Below are 27,493 nucleotides of genomic sequence, written 5' to 3'. Positions count from 1 at the left end.
TAACAGAACACCATTAATTATCATCTTGTGTTGGACAATGGTATAAAAATTATACTGAATATCGAGCATATTTTTATTTCAGATACCAATAAAATACAAATTTTTGGTGATTAATACAATCTAATCATAAGAATGTGTTGATTCCTATTATGTTAAATGGTATCTTGGTAAGAGAGAGAAGCATGTGAGCTGATAATGATTGAATTCCCCATCTTCTTGAACAGGTCTCAAGAATTTGAAAATCCGTGAGAATAAGCCCTGTGTCTGCTATGCCAGTCTACGCAAATGAGCCCCACGAGAAGCAGAACCAGTTCCAATGGCCTCTGGGAGCTGAGTGGGGAGTTGAGGTGAAGAGCTGGGGCTCTGGTGTTTGGCATTTTATACGCACCCTGTTGTGGTGATCACGGGAACACAAATGCTACTCCCCCTCTTGTCACCCACCCCCCTTCATCTAAGCAGGATCTCAGAGTGGGCCTGACAGCACGACCAGGTCACATTCCCGCAGCAGCCATGATCATTGCCTCTGCTGCCAGGCATATCCCTCCATCCCGAGGTGACACCTGCTCCATCTACGACCACATCCTGTCCAGAAGGCAACAAAAGGAAAGGAAAACAGAATAGGCAGACCCCTAAGCAGCCTGCGTGGCTTTTTTCTTTAATTTCTCTGAGAAACTTGATAAATGTTTTCTCTTCTTTGCTTTTAAAGTTCCAGAAATGAAAAGTACTCAATGTGCTGGACCCGTGAGGTCAGATAAGGAATGATTTTTTTCATCATTCATCCCTGCCCAAATTCCTCCAGCGAATTCTGAGGAACCATCTGCATCGGTCTGCTAATGGGTTTGGACATGGCTCTCTGCGCACTAGGAAGCCACTGGAAGTTGTTACGCAGGGAGTGATATAATCAGATTTGTGATTTAGAAAGGCAGCGCTGGAGAAGCAGACCCTGGGAAGAGAGGGGTCAGCTTGAGGCCTCTGCGATGGTCTGATGGATGACAAAGCTTGTCCTGCTCCAATGGTCACGTGCATGAAGGCGGAAGGAAGTGAGGCTGGCTGGCAGGACAGGGGAGGAAGCGGAGGTGATGCCAAGGCTTCAGACCCCATGGCAGGAAGGCAACACTGACCACCCAGCAAGGAAGGTTAGCTAATCTCATCATCTCATCCACAGTACTATGTGAAATGGATTTGAAGCCGGGGAGTTAAGCACTTTCAGGGTTTAGATATATATTCACAAAATACACCCCTGAAAAAGTATATCTACTTATTCTTTTACTACTAGCATAGGAGAGGCAGCACAGAAAAATGGTTCCTGACACTGGGGCCAGAAAGAGTCCAAATCCTGGCTTTGCCATCTCATCGCTATGTGATTTTGGATAAATTACTTAAGTACCATGTGCCTGTGTCCTCACCTCTTAAATGAGGGGAATAACAGAACCCAGCTAAGTATCACGAGGCTTAAATGAGTTGTCATGGGGGCACCTGGGTGGCTCAGTCAGTTAAACGTCTGCCTTTGGCTCACGTCATGATCCTGGGGTCCTGGGATCAGCCCTGCATCAGGCTCTCTCCTCAGTGGGCAGCCTGCTTCTCCCTCTGCCCCTTCCCCCCACTCATGCTCACGCACGCATGCTCTCTCTCTGAAACAAATAAAATCTTTAAAAAAAAAAATCCTTAAAAAAATGAGTTGTCATGAGCAAAGGATTTAGAACACTTGGTACACTGCTTTGAGCTCAGTGCCTGGCAAGAAGTCCCCACTTAATAAAGAGTCTATCTCTCATTTTCACCAAAAATTAGTACTAAAGAAGTAGAAAATTCACTTTCAAAGAAAAAGAACCTCAGCTTACTTTTCTTCCTGATTTCAACATTGTATTTCTCAGGTGGTTCAAAAAAGAAGCTGAGAAAGCTTAAGAAAGATAAACATTTTTTTTCCCTGAGAAAGACCCTAAGAGAAGGCAGAAACAAGTTCCCCAGCACAGGGTACTCTAAGGTTCAGCCTTCTGAAGACCACACAGTGCTTGCTTATAAATAGAATATTAGAACAAGCAAGAGCAATTTTCTCCTTTCGTCTTCCCTTATTGCCTAATTTCCCTCCCACACCATTTGCATAATGGATAAAAAGGCATCCATTATGCAAATGAATGATAGGGCGGTGAGGTTGCTGCAGCCACAAACCTCGGCTGTGGATGGAGCGAAGCTGCCACGGAGCCCTGGGCTGTCCACATTCCAGAACACCGCGTCACTAGCTGGGTTTCCAAAGCATAGAGGAGCAGCATGAAGATGAGAGGTCATAAATTTCCACTTGGTTTATTATAAAAGCGGCACCACAGATGCTTTCCAGAAAATCAGTACCAAATAGGGATATTCAGTATTGTGGTAGGTAAATTAAACTTTCCAGTAAACATTTTGTTCCAGATGGGAAACACTAGTACTCTGCAGGACTTCTGTGATTTTAAACATATACTTTGCTTTGCAAGGGAAAGATTCCCCATGCAGGGTAGTAAAAGCCTCTGTTCTTCTACTTGGAGAGTTAACCTATACAACAGGTGCTCAGAGCAGTCTCAAAACAGATGCATACACTCGACAGGAATGAAATTTGTTCTAAGTACCAAAATGTTAGCGGATTTTCAAAAGCTTCATGCTGTTATACTGACCTAAATTTATCTCTAAGAGGTATCACCAAAAACTGACGCTGCTCTTGGAGATGGAAATTCACTGAAACTTCGGAAGAATGTTTCGTTTTCTCCCAATGCCTTCAAAACAAAAATGAAGAATTCTGAACAAAATTACTGGGTGGGTTGTTCTTGTTTGAATAAACCAATAGGACAGAATTAAGAGACTAACTTCGAAATGTTTTCCCCAAAGTCTGAGACACATAGTTTGAGGAGAAAAAGAAGGTGGCTGAAACAGAAAGTGACCTTTATTCCTAGTCTGAATTCCTTGATAACCGTTAGCTTTTGCCAAATGACACTTTTCAGAGACTGTTTGTTAAGTGATCCTCACAGGCTACAGATGAACCCCATCACTTACAGACCAGCCTGTCCTGTCGGATAATTCAAGAACACGCAATTCAGATCCACCCGCCGTTCAAGAAAAAAACCGCATCCCCTTGTCTGAGCGTCCCGCAGCTACAGAGAGCTATGTAAAAATAATCTAAAGAAAAGACAAACCAGATTTTTAAAGAAAGATACTAAAACGATAAGTTATAATCAGCAAGATGATGTATTTCAACCAGGCGAAGAACATACCAGTGAAAATACACATACCTAATTTCAGAGCAGAAGGGGTTACTTCAATTTCCCCACCAACTGGTTTAAATGCAGCCAACTGGGCAGCCACTTCCGTCTCAAAGGCATCTGGGCTCTGCCGACCTGCAGGGTTTCCAGTGGGGCTCTCAATCTTGTGGAGTGGTTCTTGTTCATCAAACACAGCAATCAGCTACAAACAATCCAACAACACTAATTACTTTGAATGGCATGCACGTCACACGGCCCTGCGTCCAGCTGATGGTGATCGCTCTTTGATTTTAAAGAAAATGGCCTCTGAAAACCTGTAACTTGAATGTTTCTGTACCACAACTCTCAATTCAATATTATGTCCAAAGGTATGGTGGCAGGACTTCATTAATGGTTTGTCTGTTCTTGAAATAAAGAATCTATTTTGGCTAACTCTCTTGAAGGAAGAAGACAGCTGCCCCTCCCCTCACCACCTTTCCCAACATGCCGAAAAGGACTTCAGTATTTTTTTGAGAGAGTTTCCGGAAATATAAGTTGAAGATGCAAAAGCTGAACAATAGAACCACATGGTTAAAAGAGGACATTCCCGACTCAGAGAGCTAAGATATTGTAAAATCCATAACAACGGCTGTCCTTTTAGACACAATCACAACAAATACATGTGCATATTTCCATATGTGTTCACTTTGTGCACACAGATATCCCTTTTTATTCAACCCTTTAATTTTGTTCTTTTCATTCATGACGCTATGTTGACTGGTTTAAGTCCAATGAACATCAAGTCCAATGAGACTACACATCAGCACTTTTAACCAAATTATTCCCCTTTTCATCTCAGTTTTGTTTCGTACGAGAACTGCTCTTGTCATTAATATAAAAACATTTAATTGTCCATTTCCAAGTCATTTTTCATAAAGGGCAAGATGTAATAAAATATTCATTGCATAGGCACTGCTGTACGAACAGTGAGGACAGTCCTGCTGAAACTGTCCTCTTGGCCGGCAGACAGTGCCACCACAGAGCGACTTCACACGCTCCTCATCGGGTGATGTGGAAAAGTCCAAATGTGCATGTAGTTGGCAGCGAGGGGAGCCTACTGTCAGCCCGATAAAGGACAGTGTGCACAAACCTGAAACCTGCTGGTAAAGCCTTAGATATTTTTCATTCATTAAGTAAAACAAACCTACTTATGATTCAGACATTTATTCAGGAAAGGCACTCAAAGGCCCATTCATAGGGGAACCTTGTTAGCAATAGTATTAATAACACAAATGCAGGAGTAATCAATCAAAACATCATAAATTCCAAGTTCAGTCTTTCAAAAGAAATGAATACAATTAGGGATATGCAAATTGTCTATTCAAAAATAATTTTCATAATTGACTACTCATTTCCAGTATGGAGACTTCTTTAATTGGAAAATCCAACAATCCTCTTACCACAGGAAAGAAATGCTACTCCCAAGGCATTATTTTTAATTCTTGAAATTGAGCACATACATTTTCTATTTTTAATTGGCAGCACTGATGAAATGATTTGAGAGAAGACTTAAATAGATTAATAATGAAAGATTATTCTGGTATAAAAGTAATCAGTAGATCTGTATCTTTCTAATCATCTGGTCAGAGTGAAGAGTTTAACACTTTAAATCTTGAAAAGGAAAATAAAATCAATTTTTAAAATGTGCTGCAGTGTTATTTTTATCACTATTTTTGTGACATAATTATAATTTCAGTTTTGCATATTGGTGAATTCTAACACATCTTAGTAACATTTATTTTAATTGCCAATTGGCTAGGCAAAGTGGTTTATTATACTGGTTTTATGAACACTTTTGTGTAAATTAAAACTAGTACCTTACTTTTTCCTCTTGCTACATCCTTTTTTTTTTTTTTTTAAGACTTTATTTATTTGACAGAGAGAGAGACAGCAAGAGAGGGAATACCAGCAGGGGGAGTGGGAGAGGGAGAAGCAGGCTTCCCACTGAGCAGGGAGCCCGATGCGGGGCTTGATCCCAGGGCCCTGGGATTATGACCCAGGCCAAAGGCAGATGCTTAATGACTGAGCCACCCAGGCACCCCTCCTCTTGCTACATCCTTAACTGCTAGTATATGTACTGTGCCTTAAATACTGGGGAAAAGAGAAAAAAAAATAGAATATCAATCTAGAGCATAATACAGAATCTTAAAACTGAAAACTCATAAATCATTACCTATGTTTATTATATAACCCTTCCTCCTGAAGATACTTTACTGTTTTCCATACTATCATATCCACACAAATGTATAGCATATGTAATAACAATGGTACACCTACTTGAGAGAACACAACAGTTCAGAGATTTTGTTTCCCAAAGGGATAGACTAAATAGTAATTGGTATGAGAATCTAGTCTATTTAATTTCCCACCCAGGGTTTCAGACCACACTATGACTGTTTTCCAAAAAGAAACTGTAAAAAGATAGGCTATGTTGTCAAGCATACGTGGTTTGTCCATTAGGATGTTATGTCCTAAAGAATACAATAGACACAGAAAAGGCAATGCATGACTCTTCACAAAGATGATGATAAGAAGAACTGGAGCAGCCCCAAATCTCACAGTCTGTCTCCCAACCCCATGACTGACAGGAATTATTTCCAGAGAGTCTACTCTGGATGTACAGATGAAGGAAGGAAGGAAGGAAGGAAGGAAGGAAGGAAGGAAGGAAGGAAGGAAGGGGAAGAAAGAATGAACAAATGAATGCATGCATGAATGCATGAATGAGTCTCTATTCCTGGAAAGAAGAGCTTCACTTCCTGAATCTGTGGTGCCCAAACGGAGTCATTGGCCCCATCGGCAGTGGCTGCGAAGCGACTACCCATGCACTCTTCATCTCAACATCCACAAGACGCACAGAACTTACACTCGCTTCAACATCGACAATTTATTTAAACTGTGCACATTGCAGGTGCTTATTAGCTAGATTACTTGACTCAACAGGACATGTACACTACTGGGTAACAGAGTTCCCAGGAGACAGTGTGACAGAGATGCATTAATTAACATAAGCCACTGTTCTAGTCCCTCAACAGAAGGCATGCTGATTTCCAAAGTGTCCAGTGCAGGAAAATGGCCTCTCTTCCCTGACCTTAAACCCATTAAAAATTACCTTTCCCACAGAGATGAGATGGGCATGGAAGAAGGAATTCTATTTAAAGTTTTCCGTTGTTAAGGTTTCACCTAGACTAAACTTCTAAGGCGTGCGGAAGATTTTTCACTGACATCGCAGGGACTGTGGTAACCTAAACGCTACGCAAAATGCAAACAGGCAATATTTCATTTGGATGCCTTCCTCTTCCGCTGCCTTATCCATCTTCTGGTGACCCTTCTGCTCTCCTCCTGTAATGTTGGTATTCTCATGTCACCCAGCACAACACCGACATTTCCCAAAGACCCCATAATCCAAGATTTTTTCACAAAGCCATTATTCCCAATCAAAACTTCTGTCTGCACAGATCTCTGTCAGTATTTTGGCATCTTATCCCCAGAGAGACACAGGAAGGTTAGTCCACGAATACGCTATTCTCTCTCCCACTCAAAACAAAAATAGAAACAAACAACAAAAAAGGCTTTAACAACCTTCTCAGACCCTTACAGATACCATACTCATTTCTCAACTTTCCTTGAGAGCAAAATCTGAAAGAGCTGTCCACACAGCAATTTCCAGGCTCTCTCCTCCCATTCTTAGCTGCGACCACACTAGTCAGGCTCTCTCCGCTCCCCTCCATGGAAACTGTTCTTACCAAGGTCAAAACCAGTCTTCAGGTAGCTGCATCCCGAGCCGCTCCTCAGGCTTGATTTGAGGACACAATCACTACCTCTTCCTTCAATTATTTTCCTCACTTGCCTTCCCCGACATCTTCAGCTCCCCGGGCCCTCCATTACATTTCCTTTTACTTATCCTCCTCGTCTCTAAAAATGTGAAATATGTCTAAAATTTTTTTGGACACCTCGCTTGTCTCATGGTATAGATTTAAGTATATGCTGATAAATTCCAACCTCAAATCTTCAACCCAGAGCTGCTTCTTGAACTCCAGGATCATATGATCCACTGTCTAACGTAACATTATCAAAAACTGAAAAACTGACCTTCCAAAGTTCTTTCCATAATCTTTTTACATCCCAATTAACGGCAATCCATTCTTCCAATTGCTCAGGATAAAAACCTTCTATTAATCCTTGATGCCTTTTCCCCTCCCTTCCTCCCTCTGTCTCTCACACACCACACTCACATCCAGTTTGTCAACAAATCTCGAAATATAGTCAGAGTTTAACAGCTTCTCACTCCTCCACTCTCACCGCTTTGGACCCCGCCCCCAGTCTCTCCAATGGATTATGGCAACAATTTCCTTTCTGGTCTCATTGTTTCTATCCGTGCTCCCTTTCAATCCGTTCTCAACACAGCGGCCGGAGTGACCCTACTAAAACGCAAGACAGGTCATGTCTCTCCTCTCATCAGTCGCCTTCCCACGTCACTTAAAGTGAAGCTCAAGTCCTTCCAATGGACTATCTGGTCGTGGGCTCCCCGTGACATTTCTGACCTCACGTTCTGAGTATGTTCTCCCCTGTTCTCAGGATTCTGTCCGGCTATGATTTCTTCTTCTTTGTCCCTGACTCAGTGTCTTTGCATTTGCTGTCCCCTCTGCCTTCAGTGGTCTTCCCCCAGACACCTGCATGGTTTGTTTCTCTATCCTTCCGATCTTTACTCTCAAATGCCACCTCTAACTGTGTTTCAACATCACCACCACCTCCTGTCTTCCCTTCCTTTTTCTTTGTAGCATTTATCACCGTCTCAATGTTGCATCTTTTATTGTTTGTCTTAGTTATTGCCTGTCTTCTCACTGTACTAGAATATAAGCTCCAAGAAACAGTGCTTTTTGTCTTTTTTGTTGTATCCCCATCGCCTAGAATGGTGAGTATACATAGTAGGCACTGAACATATATTTGTTGGAATAAAATGAGTAAAATGAGGCAAGAACAGATACTAACAACTAAGATAGCAATAGCATAAAATACACCTGGAGTTTTTCCTGTGTTTTTAGAATAAACATTCAAATTATTATTATTTTATTTAGAAGTGAATGTGTATAAACCACCAATACATACTCATAAGAGCCTCCAAGTTCATCATTATTGCTGTTGTTTTGGTTTTGTTAGTATGGGGGAGAAATTCCTCATTTTCTATTCAACACTGGCAGAAATGCTTCTGCCACATCAAGCTCCAAAAAGAGAGATTATGTGTGTTCTCTTTTCTTTTTCAGTCTCAATTTTGAAAGGGAGAATGTTTCTTTGGTCCCTGAAGGAGCAGACATGTCACACTAGGGGTGAGAGGCAGAAGGAGAATGAGGAAAGGTTAGCAGTCTGATGCCAGGCACTCCCTTGCGCACTTTCCTCCAAGATGCCACTTGGATGTACCTGGTGTCAAGCCTCTAGATGTGTGCCCCAACGAAGTTCGAGAACAAATGTGAAGAGACCTCCAGGATAGTGGGGGCCTAGCCTGAGTTGGCATTCGGTAAGTGCACAGTTTTTACAAATTTACAGCTTTCACAAATTCATGTCTTACATTTTGCATTCTACCAGCTTTCTGTGCTTGTCTTAATACAAAAAGATATTCTCTTTAATTGCCAGTAAAATCAAGGCACCAGGAAGAGGTACAATGTTTATCCATGCATTTCCTACCTCTGTTTGAGAGGTCGAGGTGGAGTGTAATTCTCAGAAAGACTCTTAACTTCTAAATAGGATTTAGGAAAACATGGAAAAAGAAACGCATTAATGGAGCATGTCCAAATCATACTCAATAACTAGATCTCAGTTGTCCATGTGGATGGTGTTCCCGATTCAAAGATGAGGCACTGGTCTTGGTAACTGCCAAGTATCCCCTGCCGTCCCCTGGAGGCATATAGAAAGAACAACTGAATTTAGGATTCTCTCAGAAAAAATATCACCCATAAACCTCATGTTAAAGAATATTTCCATCCTTTTCTCACACTCACCTTGTAAAGGTTAAAATAATGAAAAAGTCGACAATAACAAAAAACTCAAAGATGAAAGGAAATAGAAGAACTTTGGATAATTTACAACATCCATGAAATCTGAATAATAGACTTGATCAAAAGAACCATGTGTTCTCTGAAATTTCACACCATCAATATCTCTTCAAGGACTCAGACCTGTTTTTCTACTCAAACAGTGAGACTACTACGATCAATATCACTAGCAAAGGTGTGCGTGCGTGCATGTGTGTGTGCGTGCGTGTGTGTGCGTGTGTGTGCGTGCGTGTGTGTGCGTGTGTGTGAGTGCGTGCGTGTGTGTGCGTGCGTGTGTGTGTGCGTGCGTGTGTGTTGGGGGTAAGTCGAGTGGAGGTAGGATGTTAATTTCCTTGATAATACCCCTAACATGCCTAAATGCTTAGTACAGAGCCTGGTACACAATGGAAGGTTAAATGTTAATTCTATTTCCTACCATAGCTAACATTCTCTGGCTTCCAGACTAAATCCCACTTGACTTGTTTATCCATATTCTGCTTTTACTTTGTTGCTTCTCTTTAATCTCTTCATCACAGGATTGACAGAGGAACAGAGAAAGCACCAAGATCAAACACATCAAATAGGTAATTTCTGTTTTTCTTTTTTTGTTTTTGCTCTTCATCACACGAGAACGCACAACCCTTAGACGCGTGATACTGCTCTTCCAGCTAGCAATACATGGGTTGTGCTCTTTCCACCATAACTGGAAGCAATATACCAATGCCTTTAGTTTCTACACTGACAAGTAAATATTTTAATAATAAATGCCACCAAGTGCATTTGTTGAAGAGTCCTTCAATATTCATGATGTGGTTTGCTCTGTTATCAACCTACAGCATTCTGTCACTTTTATAGCCCGAGTTTTTATAATCTGATGCTATTATCTTAAGCCTACATAGAGAATAAAAAAAGAATGATCCCAAAGCTCATAGACTATAATTTATGAAAGTATTTTTTTTGTATTAGTAATTACAGTAAGAAATATGTGGCTATATTTTAATTACACGTCAAGTAAACTAATGTACTACTAAGAAAAGCTTATTTGCCATATAGAGTTCTTTGGGTTAAACTGCTAAATTTAACAACATATTGCTATTTTTACTCTTTCATCCATATTCCATATTACCAACAACTATCGAATAAAATTAAAAGACAAAGGAAAAAAAACCAGGATCCTGCAAAACAAAATTGGAATCATTCGTCTCAAATCTTAATAAACACAATTAAATCTAAGCAAGACTGTGAAATTACAACAATTTCACAAGTAGAGGAAAACACATTATCACCTTTGGGAAGAGAGTTGAAACACTGCAGAATTTCATTTAAATGTATGCATCTGCTTGTAACTAAATAACAATTGGCTATGTGAGTTAATTTTATGCCACTTTAAACAAAGGTTTGAAAATAGGTGATCTTCCTTCATAGGCTTTTGACAGCGAGCTAAAAGCAGTTAATCCAGATTTTCAAAATTAGCATGCTCACATTAGCGTCTTCATCAGATGCAAGCATCAGATCCAGCATCCTCAGAGCAAGTATGTAACAGCTCTGATTCTCACCAAGTTCAATCCACATTCAGTAAATGAGATAAACCAATTTTCATCTCCTCTCCAAACTGAAAATCCGTAATAGGGACCTTCACAAACTTTACAGCTTTAAGCTTCACTCTAAAGAAAATAACATAATTTATTCAACTGTACTAAGAACCCTACTTATTGTCATCACTTTTTAAAGAGACAGCTGCCTACATTGCCTGTGATGACAAAAAAAAAAAAAACAAAAAAAAAAACCGCCTATTAAAAAACCACCAATACCTTGGCCCAGGCTACATTTACCTTCTTTAATTGTGCACTACCTCACTAAGAAGCCAGGCATGCATTAAACACATTTATACTGAATCACAGTTTTCCGGGGACTCACTTAAGTTCGAGAGAATCTTGGGTTTGTTTTTGCTGCATTCTTGACTTTCCTTAGTAGTCACAGCTCAGCACTTAGGAAACAACCTTCACAAATGACAGCTAATATGCACAAGGAAAGCCTGAAGACACTTTCCTCTGCGCCCTGCACCATCTGCAGCAGTGGCTGGGCAAAGGGCCCCATGGAGGTCACCTGGCAGCCACCAAGCCCCAACTCCTAAAGGACCCTGGGGGGCAGCAACGGGAAAAGCATACACGTAAGGAAGCTGGAAGAAGCTTCAAACATTCTGAGGGAACACGAATGTCAGAGATTATAAAAACTCAATATATCTGGCTTTGTTAGCAATGCTGTTTCCACTGTCTCTGAATTACACAGATTAAAAATGGCAGACACACAAGAAAGTGAAAGATCCTTAAGGTTAAACCAGCTGAGAAATTCTCAGAAATGATGCCAGTCCGCTGAGTGGCTTTGCTTGCCATTCACCCAGTATATCACGGATGTTCTTCGGTTTTATCCATTTGCAAGGGCTTCGAAGGTCTTGGGAGAGTGTAACTTATCGGAAATGAAGGTAATGTTTTAAAATGCATGGACACGTGAACATACAAATGGCTTTTTCTTCAAATTATTCTTAACTAAATCACATGCATCTAACCTGCATTTTTTGGAAGGTTATTCTTTTTTAAGGGAATATATCCTACACTATGAAACATAAAATAGCACAGGGAAGAATAGTTGGTAATTTACAAAGCATACGTACATTGACAATGTCGTAAGATGCACATAAGTACTATCTCCCCGCCTCAGTTTTTCTCCTTACTTCCCTCCAGTTTCTATTCTCTATCCAAACCAAGGCTGTAATCATCTCAGAAACACTCCTTCGGTAATTTCTTGGCCCGGGCCCAGCGAGGCCACAGCCATCCATGAAGGCAGTAACTTACTGGAATCTAAGGTTGATTTCTCTCTGCAGGGATTACTTCATGACAACAAAATGCCTCAGTGCCTCTGGCCAGGTCCTCACATCTCCACTGCAAAGGCCTCAATTCGCTTCTGGCCTCCAGTCCAGCCCCCGAATGTGGATCCCCAACACCAATTCTGATGTGGGCTTTCCATCATACAATCTGGCATGGTCTTGCTCCAACTTAAAATTCTTTATTATATATTATCCTGGCTTCCAGAATGTAGCTCAAGTCCCCCAGATGAGGTCTTCCACCAGGCTTTCTGGTGTTCCCACAAAACTGTCCACGTCTCTATCATTACCTGTCACACAGCCCAAAGATCTTGATTTACTCGCCTCTATAACTGTAAGCTACTTGGAAACAAAACAAAACAAACCTGTAAGCTATTTGAAACCATGAGTCACATAACTAAAAAATGCTTTTAACAAATAATTACGCGGCCCGCATTACGGGCTAGGCACTGCTGTAAAGTGCTTACGTGTTCTATTTCATACTCATAAGAAACCTTATGAGAAAAGCAGTGTTAGCCCCACATTACAGAGGAGAGAATTCAAGTACAACCTGACTTTATTATTTTTTTTTAAAGATTTTATCTTAAGTAGTCTCTACACCCAATGTGGGGCTCAAACTCATAACCCTGAGATCAAGAGTTGCATGCCCTACAGACTGAGCCAGTCAGGGACCCCGTTAAGTACAACCTGACTTTATAGTCCAAGCTCCTGGTGGGGACTTGGCACATGGAAAGGGGTGAGATAAATGAATGATTTAAGTTCTCTGCTACACCTGAGAGGAAAAGCAAAGCCTCTGTTTTGTGGATGTCTACACTTTTCGGGTGGACACTATCTCCCCGAGTGCAGATTTTTCCATCCAATTGGGATTATAGGTAACCTCTCTTACCACGTATGTGCCTACGGAGGACAGAACAGCTCCTGCCCATCCTCGAGGCTTAGTGTAAAGTTACATTTTACAAGTTTTCCATTGAAAATGCACTTAGTGTATTAGGATCCCAAACCCGTTTGCTGGTGGACTGCAGTTAAGTACTTGGTTTTCTTCCAGAGGAAGAGAAAAACTAATTTGTACATTAACATACTTAGTTTTGAAACAAACACACCCGTACAATGTGATCCACTACATCTGACGCTTCGAAGAACCCTGCGTATTTGTACTAATGACTGCAATCCAGGGTGTGTTATTTAATTTTGTGGATTAATGAGTAAGCAATCAAACGTGATTTTAAGTCATGAATATAACAAACATACTATTCATTTATTTTGACAAGTCTTTGAATTTATGAGACTTGGCTACAAATAGAATAGTCTATTTGGTAAAAAAAAAAAAAAAAAAAGAAACCTTCCTGCTTTTAAGACAACTCAGCAGCTCTCAGATAATGAACCTCTGCAGAGAATGATGACAAAGCCACCACCTTCTAAAGACAGATAAAGAATTGATAGCTTGATAGAAAAAACAATGAGATCCTACAAGATCATTAGGAGTTTCAAAGAGAGAATGTCTGTTGCATGCACTCGAGCGGGACAGAGCCCTCTAACTAAAATAGGGCGGTGCTGGCCTGAGGCAGGTGTCCCCTCCCCTGTCACCCTGGTAGCCTAAAACACAAGTTTCGACAGCTTCTCCTGTCCCTGAGAGGCCTCACGTTCCGGGCCTGAGATCCCACAAGGCCAGGTAAAGTGATGAGTGGACAACAAACACGAGGAAGTTTTCAACTCCCTGAAAATTAGCTGGTGATTAATTGGTACTACGTTTCATCGGACTGGTGAGGGAACGGACCCTTTAGCAAATTGGCCTGAGCACTGTCTGATTGACCTCATGACAGGTCCACTGATGTTCCACTTTCTCCAGCATTTCGTGACAGCTGAGCAACTGGTGGAGACCACGCAAAGGTCAGCGTGCAGCCTGATTGAGGGCTGAGGAAGCACTGCTCTTAAATATTCCATTTAGACTCAGATCTTCCCTGTCACGGGTGACAAGGCTTTGAAGCCGATATTTTAAAAAATTAACACTGCAATTGCAGGTGGGTTTAGTGGCTGAACTCCTTGCCTCTGAGTGGTAGAGCTAACCTTTTCCTTTAGCTTCTAATTGCTCTGTATCTCCTTAACTAGTGATAATGTGGCTAACCCTGCTGGGACGGGTGTTGACTTTGGGAGCATCGAAATGTCAAGATTTGTAATTATGATTGTGGGTGTATTAAACTCACATAGAATGATGCCTCGCTAATTGGGGCCTGATGACAAGAAGCCTGGGGTCCTTGGTCCTTGCTCCCTGCTCACAGTCACAGGAGGTGTGTTACCTCTTCTGGAAGTACTTGCATTTTAGGTCTTGCCTCTAATTGTAGAAAGATGGTCTTTGAGAGTCCATTGCAAATTTGTCTACTTCACACAAAAGGCCTTCTTCCTAAAGCATCTAAAATATATTCTGTGGGCATAAAAACTATGATATATTTCTAAATCAAGAAATGAAACACATTGAGCATACTTACAGAAAAAAAAAATAAAAGGAACCCAAGTTTCGAAATTAGGATTGGACCCAGAAATCCAGGTTGCTAAGAACATCATCAATCTTGGGTTTCGAAAGCCAGTCTTTACACTAAGTCTCAAATCCAGTGGCCACTTCTGCACTTTGCTACTCTAGGCTTGTATGTTTTTCAGGTAAAAAAAGTGTGGAGGCAAGAATATGTAGGGATTGCAATCTCCCCCAGTTCCCTCTGGCACTTTGTGTGTGTGTGTGTGTGTGTGTGTGTGTGTGTGTGTTTATGCATGCGTGCACAAGAGACAAGGAGAGAGAACTTCAAACTTCAAAAGGATGTCATTAGAGAGACTTCTGAAAACACACAGTAGAAAAGAAGACATACAAGATCATCTAAAATCCCAGAAAACTCCTGCTACAATGTTGGCGTTTGGGGTCCAACCTTCTCTTTCACGGATCTACACACAGATCTCAACATTACTTGAACCATACTATATAACACACAAGTTCCTGATATTTTCACTTGGGATTTTCTTGTGTGTAATTTTCTCTAATTTTAATCTGCAAAAAATGAAGAAAACTCATGACTGAATAATATTTCATAACATAATTAGTCATATCATAAATAATTTAGCCATTATGCCATTTGGGACACATGAAAACGAAGGTTATCTGTGCAAAGAAAAAATGATATCATTTTTTCAATCATTGCTAAATTGGCAGACAATATTATATTCTCCTTTTTAAAGGTCAATTATTTGATTACTAGTGATATTGAAAATAATTCCATAAGCCATTTTTATTTCTTCAGTGCATGGTCTGTTCATGCCCTTTGCCCTTCTGTTCCATTTTGCTTTTAGTGTTTCTTACCAACATGTATAAGCTCTTTTTATTTTAAGTATATTGTCTTTTTTATCTTTGTAAAATATTTGACAGTTTACCTCTCATTTTTGTTTATGATGTAAAATTTTTCATTGCATGGTATTCCATTCATTTAAAACCCTCTATTAAATCTTCAAAAGTCCCTTATAAATAGGTACTCACCTGGAACCAGTAATACTTTATGATGGGCAAGTAGTAAATCGATGTTGGTTTCATTTAATTTACTACTTTGATAGCCCCATAAGACAGAACAGGTGGGAAATGTTTTGATTGATAGGCAGTTGGTTTTTAAATCATACATTCATATTCTAAACAAATACAGATGAATACAGCCATTACAATAAAGCAATCACAAATAAATTTTTAATATTTCACTGATTTCATAATCCAAGTGTCTAACTCATTATTTTCTGCAAATTTTTTATGCTGAAATTCCACAGTCAATTCATTATTAAAATGGAAAAAAAAATACGTTCCTACAATTTGTTTCAAAAAACTTTCAAGTGCTTGAATACTTTAAGATTCCCTCATTTTTTTTTGTCCCCCAGACAAGACCAACTTTTAGTGTTATTTTTTAAGGTTTCTTCTATATCCCCTACTATCCTGTCATCAATCATATCTGTTCTTTCCTGTAAACTCTCCTGGCTCTTCATATTGCCAAGGATTAAAAACTCTAGAAAGTGCCCGATTACTGGGAGTAATGGGTAAAAACTCTATGTGTGTCCTTAACTCTTACCTAAGTCTTTTCATTTATTTGACAACATGGTTCTCAGCCAACCTACTGTCCCAATGACTACTGGGTTTCTAGCCACAATCCTCTATCTTACCAAAATGACTTTGCTTATATTCTATCCTCCAACCTTTTCTGCTAGATAATCGCACTTTCATGTAAATTTCAGAGTTACTGACATTGATTTCATCTGCAACATGTAAGTGACATATAGGACACTCCTTAAAGAATCAGGAAACACGAATTCTTTCAGAGAGCTAATCTAATAAATAAATGCATAATCATCCATCTTTAAATACACAAAATCAACTCAAAGAAATAAACCCAGGGCAATACTTAATTCATTATATAAGCAGGCAAAAGAAATGGTATGTCAATAAGATAGTAATGAAAGTCAGGAAAATGGAGTCAGAGATGACCATACTAGCAGCGCCATTTTAAGCTTTATCCAGTTGAAGAGGACTACTGCATTAAGGAACAAACCTGCAGCCCCATTAACAGGGATATATGCTTATTGTGAAATGGGTGACCTGTGGGGATTATAGTATATTATCATTAAACTCATTAATCTAGGACCAGGTACACAACTTCGGGGGCCCAGTGCAAAATGAAAATGTAGAGCCCTTGTTCAAAAATTAAGAATTGCAAGATGGTGATAGCAGAGTACTGAACGAGACATGGGGCCCTGATGAACAGGGGACCCTCAGGAAATGTACAGGTCACATGCCCACGAAGCTGGTCCTGCTTGAATCATGTGACTTCCTGAACTTATACTGGTCTCATGTTCCCCAAGTAATCTGATTGAGACTTGACTTCCCACAACAATCCCTCAACAGGGAGAAGATAGGTTGGCTAGTGGATATTCAAGATCTAGTCCCCTTGGCAGACGTTCTACATCTGCTGATGGTCCTCGTGAACTTTATTAGCCGGAATCAGAATCCTTGAGGCAAACCAATCCATAGGAGTTAGAAGGCACAGTTTGTAGAACTACAGTGCCTGAACCCTGTATTGTGGTTAAAAACTAGTTTCATGCGGCACCTGGATGGCTCAGTTGTTAAGAGCCTGCCTTCAGCTCAGGTCATGATCCCAGCATTACGGGATCGAGCCCCACGTGGGGCTCCCTGCTCAGCAGGAAGCCTGTTTCTCCCTCTCCCACTCCCCTTGCTTGTTCCCTCTCTCGCTGCCTCTCTCTCTGTCAAATAAATAAATAAAATCTTTAAAAAAAAAAAAACAAAAACCCTAGTTTCCTGTACATGGTGTCTAGTGAGATCTCTTCTGAAAATTCCCTAATTTTTGAGGACTCTCCCATTTGAACTTGTACCTCATATTTATTCACTGAAATCATAGTACTGGCTTAGAAGACAGCTTAAATCAAAGGAAAATGCTGTTTTTTTTTTCACTGAAATGCAAAAGAATACTATAATTATGTAATATGACAAATATTGCTACAACAGTAATCATATCACAACATATAAATGTGTCAAAGTAACACACTGTATACCTTAAATTTGTACAATGTTACATGTCAAATTTATTCAATACAAATAAATAATGCAAAATAATTGCAGAACAGGTTATTTTCCCTTGATTCCTAGTTGTCTCTGTTTCTATTCAAGCCCTTACAAGGCCTTCCACAAGTGGCCTGAGACCAAATCCAGCATCATGTCTCTGTATTCACTCATCTATGCTCTTCACTGCCCCCAACCCCAACCAACACTACACTCAAGCTTCCCCATCTGCAGTTACTCTTTCCTTTCCTAGAATCTTGGTAGTAGCAAACCTAGCCTCTGGCACCAGAGTTCAAATCTGCCTCAAACCACTTTCTTAAACATAGGGAAGTTACTTAGCTTCTCTAACACTTAATCAGTTTCTTCATTTATGTAATAAATAGAATAGCAGCTAACATTTACTGAGCATTTACCATGTTTCAGCACATACTATCAGACTGTATTATCTCATTTCTTTCTCATACCACTCTTAGAGGTAGTAACCATTGATATCTCCAAAACTGGAGGCACTGAGAGGTTAGATGGTTTACATGACCTATAATTGAATGATTAAATGATAAAACCAGAATAAGAAGCCAAACTCCAATACCTCCTCATTATTCTAAGCCTTCCTCTTGGGTTGTATTATATTAGATATAACTTGAGCGCCTAACCACAAAAAAGGTGCTCCTTTAATGCTAACCCGTTGCTATTATTATAATTATCATCATTATTTTTATTATTGATTAAAAGTCCTACTCATCCTTTAAGACCCAACTCAATTTGTATCCTGAATAATATCTGGTATCAAGAGATTGTGTTTAATGTAAGAATACGCCCTAGTATTCTTTATTTAGAAATGCACAAAGTCAATTTAAAGAGGCCAAGTAACTCCTAGCCCAGAACCTTATAGAACTGAATATTTGACTAATAAGACAGACTTGATTTCCAACACTTAAATAGACTAACGTCCAAAAAATGTAGACATTTTCAACAGTATACACACACACGCACACACAGTTGTTAAATAAAAAGATATATAATGTTATTAGAAGATATTTCACCATGTCAGGTGATAAGCATGAAAAGAAAAATTAAAAGAAAAACCGGCTGATGGGGAGGAGGTACGACACTAATTAGAGCATAACACCCATCTGACATTTTGTACCTAGTTTCTACTCATGAGGTATTAACATTAGGATTAGGAGAAGTAATTCCCATTTCTATAGAAATATAACACAGGCCGTTAATAAAACATAACTCCAAATATAAACCGTTATCAAAAATTGCATTTCATAATTGCATCTTTAGATTAAATAGGAGTGAAGGTGATTGCCTTTCACACAAGTTTCATGACTGGAAACACTGTGCAGCATTTTCTCAGAAACTACTCTGGAAAGTCTGTACAGTTAATCAACTTGAGCTTAGAAAGCCTCCATTCTTATAATTTATTTTGTTTTTATAGAAAAAAAGACTTGGAAAGGTTCCTATGAGATGTGGAAAAATACCAAGATCTGTCAAGGATAAACATGTTTTCTTCCCAAAGCCCTAGAAGTCCATGAAAATGGTTTCCAATAATGAATCACCAAAAGAAAAAGCCCTGTTTTTATTGGACTGAAATTAATAATTTCTATGAAACAAGAGGACAAATGGAAAGTGGATGCAGGCACCCAATGGAGGATGCCCGACACTGCACTTAAAAAAACCCATCAGGTAAACACTGGAATGCTGGAGAAGGATCTGCTGAGGGAAGATTATTTAAAAAAAAAAAAATTAATGCTCATGTCCACTCTGTATGCTGGGAGGAAATTGTTTTAAATGTGTTCATAACTGGGAGCTTTTTGGCAAAGGTGAACCCATTTATCTAGTCAGATTCGAACGGAGTCTAAAGTAAGTGTGCAGGATGTAATATGCAAATTATTCTCAACTAATGTAGCTAAACGTGACAAATGTGAGTCAAATATCACACATCTCTAACCGTCTTGCTTCTAACTTAAAGGGGAAAAACATCATTTATTTGTAGCTGCCAAATACTATATTCTCACTAATTTAATAAGCAGGCACCATTTTCTCCATCTTTGAAAATTTATGTTGGTCTTTGGACGGGTTCAGCTGCCTTTTTAAATCTAGTGGTCTGTGACCATAGAGGGTTTTAGCCAAAGGGAAAATGACTCCATAAATCCACAGAAGCTGTCTTGCTTTAAATTATAGTTTGAAGGCTTCAAGACTATATGAAAAGACTTTGAAAAAGAAAAATCAACACACACCAACACATATGTATTGAAAGTTATCCTATTTTACAATAGAAAGCATTCCCCAAGCACTAGAAAGCACGCGCACGTACAGTAAGATATAGATGTGGCAACACCTGTGGAGACTGGCTACTGAATTATCAAGAAATTTGAAAAAAAAAAAAGAAATTTGGTCATGCTACATCATGAATCACATTAGTATATGTAGTTTTTTGATTCAAAAGTACGATTAGGGTATTTTTGCTCTTGATACTTCAGAAAACAACAGACATAGTCATTATGATGTCACTGGAAAGTGGATGATGTTGCTTCAGACGATGGTGTGTCACTTGTCTTTGGAATGCATGTTAGACCTCTTTCGATCAGGAAAGGTGATTTCATAACTTCTCAAACTTAAATGGCAGGTGAAATGCATGGAAAGAATCTTGAGACTATAAGATTAGCCATATATTCTAATAAAATAACTGAGTTGTGGAAAAATTAAATGAATTTCTAAAATCCTGTAGCGAGTTAATGAGGGAAAGAATTTAGCCAAAGCCTAATTTTAACTGGCAGCTTAAAAAACTGTTTGCAGACCTGTAAGACAGGTACTGAGTGCTTCTGTGCGTCACAGTTCCCACCGTTCTGGACTGCCAGGTGCTCAACATACTTATCTACTAATGTGCCTAGCTTCTGAAATGACCTGAGACCTTAACCCTATGACCGACTAGAATATTATAAGGGTTCTTTCCACCCTATGCTTCTTCTCTGATTAAAATGCAACGAACAAACGAGACTACACTTCAGTCTTCTTGCAAGGACCATATTCACGATCATTTGCAAAATAAGTGATGCTCTTCATACACAGAATTCCTTCCTTACGTCAACTGGTTGGCATCGTTGGCAAAATACATGTGCAGAGCACGGCCTCTGTGATGATTAATTTTATGGGTCAGCTTGACAGGGCCATGGAGCACCCAGATACTTGGTTAAATATTACTTTTGTTTGTGTCTATGAGGGTGTTTCTGGTTGAGAGTAACATTAAAATCAACAGATGGAGTAAAGCAGATTGTCCTCCCAGATGTGCATGGGCCTCATTCAATCCGTTGAAACCCTGAATAGAATAAGAAGACTGAGTAAGAAAGAATTCCCAATTTCCTGGCTGTTTGCGCTGAGACATTGGTCTTCCCTGACCTTCAGACTCCGACGGAAACATCTGCCCTCTTCGGGTCTCAAGACTGCCAGCTTTCAGACTAGAACTGACACCATTGACTCTCGTGGCTCTCAAGCCTTCAGGCATGAGCTGGAACCATACACTGGCTGTCCTATGCATACAGTTTGCTGCTCAGCCTCTGTAATCATGTAAACTAATTCCTTGTCAAAAACTTCACATCTATGTGTGTGTGTGTACATGCACACACATGTACACACAACCTCTTGGTTCTCCCCTGGAAAACCCTAACACAGCCTCTTCACTCAGAGGTCAAGCAACTGGCAAAATCAATGCTTTAGAACAAAGTCTCAGACCCATAAGCAAAAATGTCTTCTCAGTGCTCCTTACAATGATGTACATCCTTCAAGATGGTCAATTATGGAATTTCTTGGCTAGAGCTGACTAACAGAACAGAATTGGAAGAGACGGGAGACTCCCTAGATTGGAAACAGGGAGAGCAAGGCTAAAATGAAATAGAGCAACGCTTCACAGCAGGGGTGCAGGCGCAGTGTTTGTGGTCGCCTCCACTTGCCTCTGTGAGTGAGGATGGGGAAGGTTCCGTGGCCCGGGACAGGCATCTGGGCGAAGTGCTTCAACCCCTGCCTCCAAGGAACACTTGGTGAGTACTTACAACATGTCAAGGCCTGTGTGAAGAACTCAGGACATAGCCCCCCATCTCAAGAACCTATCAATTCAGCAGTAGGAAGGGCAGATGACCATGAAAATCAGTATGAACACGGTGGCATGTGGCGACATGGCCGGACGAGCAGAACGCCACGTCAGGAAGAGAGGGGAAGATTCATTCTGTGTGTGTTTGCAGGGAAGCTATTCAAGAAGCTATGGAGGGGAGATGACATTTAAGCCGGGCCTTAATTAGCATGATTTCATAGGACTGCAGGATGGAAAAGCCCTTCAAAGCACAAGGGGCAGCACACACACCGGGGCGGGACAGGAAATCGCAAATTTGCTGTTTGCAAATGCCAACCAGCTAGTTTGAGGTGTTTGGAGCGCAGGCTAGACTGAAAGGCTAGAGACAGAAAATGAAGGACCCTGAATGTCGCGTCCACAGGTACATTTCCTAAAATCTCCACAAGGTTTTATGGCTTATAATGTATGCTTGTGCTTCTCAGACCTCCAGTCCTAACAGGACTATGAAGAAGGCCACCTTATATCACTTTCAGACTAAGATTAGATGTAAACAGATAACCTCTGCAAAAGGGACACATCGTGCGCCCGTCTCCTTCACTGTCCCTAGCCTAGTGCACTCCCACTGACAGATTAAAATACACAGTTTGGATACTCTGAACCTTGAGCTGCCTGACATGCACCTGAAGGCTTCCTCCGCACAGACTGTGGGCACGAGTTAGGGGCGGTCTGTGTGTGGGTGGGTGTGGAGGAAGAAGGAGTGAAGACAGGGAGGCAATCTTAATTAATGATGCAGCTACAATTACAACATCATTCCATCAGCAACTGAAAAAGTGGACCTTTTCAAAATAGAACTTTCCTCAGTTTAGAAAGCTTATTATTGTTTTTAATTGAAAATAACTGATTATGAAATATCAACATTAAACAGTTGGATTATAAAAATATAAAATAACAAAATCACTGATTGTGTAATGGCATGATCACCAGGCACTCTGCCTTGCCCACCTGCTTGAAGAACAGCGGGCTAAATATAAAAGTCCTCCCCCAAAGAGTGGGTTTCACAAAGGGATGGAGCTGGTTGTGGCAGCTTTCATGCCTGTAAGAAGCCAGCAAGGGGAAGCTGGCAGTTTGATGGATTGCTATTTACTGAAGGGCACATCTCCTCGCCCTCTCAGGTAGCCTGGAGAGAGCCAGGGGACAGGAGCCATTGACAGGAGGCCCCCGAGAGTCACGTCTTACCCTCCACAGTGTAGCTCTCTCTGTGCCCTTAGAGGTCTCCCCAGAGCTCCCAGACATGGGAGCTGCCTCATTTCAGGGGACCACTTTAAAAAAGCAACCTGCTTTCTCCTTTTCTCCCATCTACAAGGCTACCTTTTTAAAAAGACGGTTGGCTTCACTTATTTCATTCTGAATTCATGTCAACTGTTTCTTGCATTCTTTCTGCTGTGTTCAGATCTTTTTTTTTTTTTTTTTTTTTTTAATCTTGGCTTATACAACATTTGCCTTGTCCCTAGCTTAGTTCCTTTAGGTGATAAAATATTGAACGTCCAAACTTCTCTAGTTTTGCTAGCATTCTTTTTTAAGTTCTCTTTAATATTTTACTTTTCAGCTTTATTTTCTCTGTTTCCCCTCTGAAATCTTAATTTCTGGCATTATATTGAATTTTGTCACTTCGGCAATCGTGATTTACCAACAGCAGATAGGAAGGACAGCACAGTGATAGCAGTGGAGAGCACAGTGTTCTCTCAGACAAGATGGATTTTCTCCCTATTTGCCAAAAAACAGTGTTGCTTGCCTTATTTGGTACCTCCAATACTCCTATTCATGCGGAGTCCAGTAAAATAAATTCCAAACTGGGTAACTTAAGGAACCTTACTGTTTGCCTTCTCTCGTACCACGAACCATTTTCCTCCATTACGAGCAGTCTGCAGAATCCATAATGTTGGCACATAAAATCACTGGGCAAAGGGTAATACTAGACCAGAGGGCCTCCCCAGGGAAAGGACACTAAATCAGCTCCCTGGGTTTACTTTAGCAGCACCGAGAGTTCCATAGGAAGAAGGTGCAATAAAGGGCTCATGGTGGGATCTTAGATTCTCTGTGTAGCAGCCACCCTGCTTCTAACCCGCAGGTTTCCCATCCCAGGTCACAGGGAGATCCACTTGGCCTATGGGGTCTTTCAAGTCACCTTCCTTTTATAAGAGAAAATGTCTGGGTTTGAGAAAAGCAGAGAGAAGCTGTTGGAACCATGATCATCCACAAACAGAAGTGTTCATTAAAAAAAAAAGAGAGAGAGAGAGAGAGAAGAAGTCAAGGATAATTTCAAAGAGGGGTATTTACACAATTTTTTTAAAGATATAAACTTAGATTGCAAAGAAGTCAAAATCACTGTATAAAAAGAAGTTTGTATATTTCCAATGTGTTTCAAATATAGAAAATTGACCACATAGAAGATCACTCCCATTAGCACTCACTGGTGACTGGCGCAATGTTCATTTTACCACTTGCCCTAGTTTTATTTTTAGTTTTTTGTTTTTTTAATATTACCCCTTGGAAAAAAAAATTAAAGCTTTGTTAAGATGTCCAAGTCTGTAAAAGGAAAAGAGGATTTTTCTCCCATTCTGCTCCTCTCTTGGGAACAACTTCAATAAAATTCAGAATTCAGCAATGTTTCAAATGTTCTCAGAAAGGCTTGTGATCCCTCCGAGTCCCATCAATAAATCAGTTCACAGAATCTGGTAAGGTTTAGACTGGAACTAAGGAATTTGTACTAAATCACTACGTTTTTTGAAATATTGGTTCTCAAATGAAATATCAAAACAGAGAGAGAAAGAAAAAAATATTTTGACCTGACATCTTAATGCAGCGTTACTATAAAAACAGGGAAAGTAAAAGTTACATTTCCAGAGACAGTCGATTTTAACTATAACCAACAACAAAAAAATCCTTTAGTCCTACTTATTCAGCCTAGCCATTGGTTTGTAACACATATCCTGCCTTGTTTATTAAATACTACAAAAGACTAATTTACATATTGAAAAATCCAACTTAGTTCAGATGTATAACGTAGTAATTACTGAATAACTGCAACTCCAATTTTTTTTACATATTTTAATATTACCTGAAATGAAAATTTAAAAACCTTAACAGCAACACATTCCCTGAATCAAAATCATATAAAACGTGAAGATATGCATCGGAGAAAGGCTAAATTCAAGGTATGCACTTCCCTGTGGACCAAATATTCCAGTGGTTACATTTGACATTTAGAACACGTACAAGGATACAATTTTTAAAAAATATATATATTTTAAAAATATATAGAACTCAGAATGTTACAATAATGAGAGCTCTAAAAAACCCAATGAAATTCAGTTTATAAAGAAACACAAATTATTTCTGCAACACTTTGCACTCTCTGCTCATCGTGTACACCGTCTAAAAATGTCATTGAAGGGAGAATAAATCTTTCAGGAAAATTTCCTTTAAATGGAACCAAAGGTTAAAAGACCCACATTGGAAACCCTACAGCACAAAGGACTCCAATATTACCTTGAGCAATTTACAATAAGCTTTAATTTACCCATTTAGAAAACCTGATTTCCATAGGAAAGGTACAGCAGCAATAAATCTTAGCCTGCTAGGAAGTCTAAGAGGGGAAAACAAAACAAAATTTCACCAGCTCTTTGTGCCTTAACTCTTTCGTGCCACCAATAACCATGGTGCTCGATATGTTTTCAGGGCATTAATGACCATCCTAACGGGTTACAGTGTTAGAACGGAGCAATGGAACAAAGCTTTGGAAATATTTTGTGTTCTTTGAGATGTATGATATTGAAGTACTTTTTCGTTCAGAAATCTTGATGCATTTTACTATTAATTCCCATTAAATAGAACACCGTCTATAGCTTTCAAGGTTATCATATAAAACGAAATGTCATGGCTAAATTAAGCCTATGGAAATAAATAAAAAACCCCAAGGTTTATTAGTGATTGTGACGTTAGTGTCTAACTCTTCCATGTTAATTGAATAGAACATATGACACGGAACATCTGCTACTCAATCAACTAACTTGTGATGATTAATTCATTTGTAGCACATCTTTCATAGCTCTTCCACTCTTCCTTGTGCTATAGCTATTTTGACTCTTCACTCCTAATAAATTATAAGCCACTTGAGGCCAAGGTCACTCTCTTATCAATACCAGTGGCCCTGCAAAAGTGAGCTTCCTCCTTGAATGTAGCACGTACTCTCAGCGTAGGCACTGTTGTTACTGGAACGTAACAACACTGGCCATTCTTAACAGCTCAGACCTCACATCCCATTTCCCAGCTGTGCTCAAAACCACTGTGATCACACACACAGCCTTGGAACTGTCCCACCCATTTATGTCCACAACCAGTGAATTGTTCCCAGGGCTCCCAAGTAGTACCTTCTAGTAGCAGGACTCTTAGTCGCAGGAGTACCTTCCCATAGTAGCACCTTACTTTCCGTACATATCTTAGAATTGTCTCCACGTAATTTTATTTGTAAAGATGTTCATGCATATGAATGATGGAATCAATTCTAGACATAAAACTTGTAGATATAACCACTGAGCGGAGGTGGGGGGGTCGGGGGCCCTCTTAAGCTACCGAACTGTACTCGGCATTCACTTTACTGTCACGCTGCAAGCTGGACACCCAGTATGTCCCAGAGGACTGTCGTTACTTTTCGATTTGGGCTGTTTAACTCCTGCATCACCATCATGGCACTAGAATTTTGTCATATGTGCTAAGGAGGAAATAAGGGACTGCATTTTAGATGAACATGAAACATGTCTGACAGAGGAGAGAAGCCAGAGGTTTCTGTCCTACAGCTGGCTTGGTGATTAACCTGGACAAGTCACTGAACACTTCTGAACTCTTTCCCCAAAGCATAAATCTTGCTACATTATTTTTGAGGATATTATGATATGAATTTAAAACACCCATAGTGCCTGGTCAGTTCTCCACAGAGCCTGGAAATCTCTCCTATGAATATTTTTCTAAAAGGGTCCATGTAAACTTATCTTTTCTGTTTCAGAAAGAAAAAAAGTATAATACTTCAACTTACAAATTTGTTTCTAGAGTAAAAGAGCAGATATGCTATTATCAGGAGATATCGGAAAACCACATGGATGATGGCGACTTGTGTACATCTGGAGGCAGCCCATGGCCTGAAAAAAGCATGTCAATTGAGAAAAAAAGGAAAGAAATAGGGAACATCTTTGGTGGTTATGAATTTCTGATAAGAGGTGGAGTTTCCCTGAAGAAATAAATAATTTATCAATGACTTGTAATAAGATACAAGGCCATTTATAAAACTCACTTAAATTGTAGACAGAGAATACTGACATCGTAATCCCTCTTTCCATTTCCTAAGGATACTGTGAGCACTGCGTTACACAATGTATGTGTAATGGTCTTTAAGTGATAAAGGACTCTTAGAATGCAATTCTCTTCACCTCAGATTTTAGCAGCTGAGTGACACAATGAAACTTTGTTAAAGTAGATTTTAATTTCTGAAATGATGTACATCTTATAAACGTTAATTTTTTACTATCAGAATAGAACATAACATTTATTTTTACAGTATAATCTCTCGATTACTCTGCTATTTCATTGGTTTATTTAAGCATC

The 27,493-nt window shown here is 39.8% G+C and overlaps 1 protein-coding gene across 6 annotated transcripts in view; it reads right to left on the bottom strand.

Annotated features, from left to right (window-relative positions):
* Positions 1 to 27,493, bottom strand: part of PARD3B (par-3 family cell polarity regulator beta) — a 980,330-nt gene that overhangs the window by 585,056 nt on the left and 367,781 nt on the right. For 4 of the 6 annotated variants that reach the window (XM_045806556.2, XM_045806555.2, XM_045806554.2 and 1 more), the window contains exon 3: positions 3,258 to 3,429. The exons of the other annotated variants lie outside the window; for them this stretch is intronic. In XM_045806556.2, the coding sequence (XP_045662512.2) occupies positions 3,258 to 3,429 (172 nt within the window). The remainder of the gene's footprint in view (positions 1 to 3,257; positions 3,430 to 27,493) is intronic. 6 annotated transcript variants of the gene reach the window in all.

This window comes from Ursus americanus, chromosome 1 (genome assembly GCF_024610735.1).
Source record: "Ursus americanus isolate L20-20 chromosome 1, mUrsAme1.1.p, whole genome shotgun sequence".
Classification (NCBI taxonomy): Eukaryota; Metazoa; Chordata; class Mammalia; order Carnivora; family Ursidae; genus Ursus; species Ursus americanus.
The sequence above is the reverse complement of the archived record's forward strand: the minus strand, read 5'-3'. Positions and strand labels throughout refer to the sequence as shown.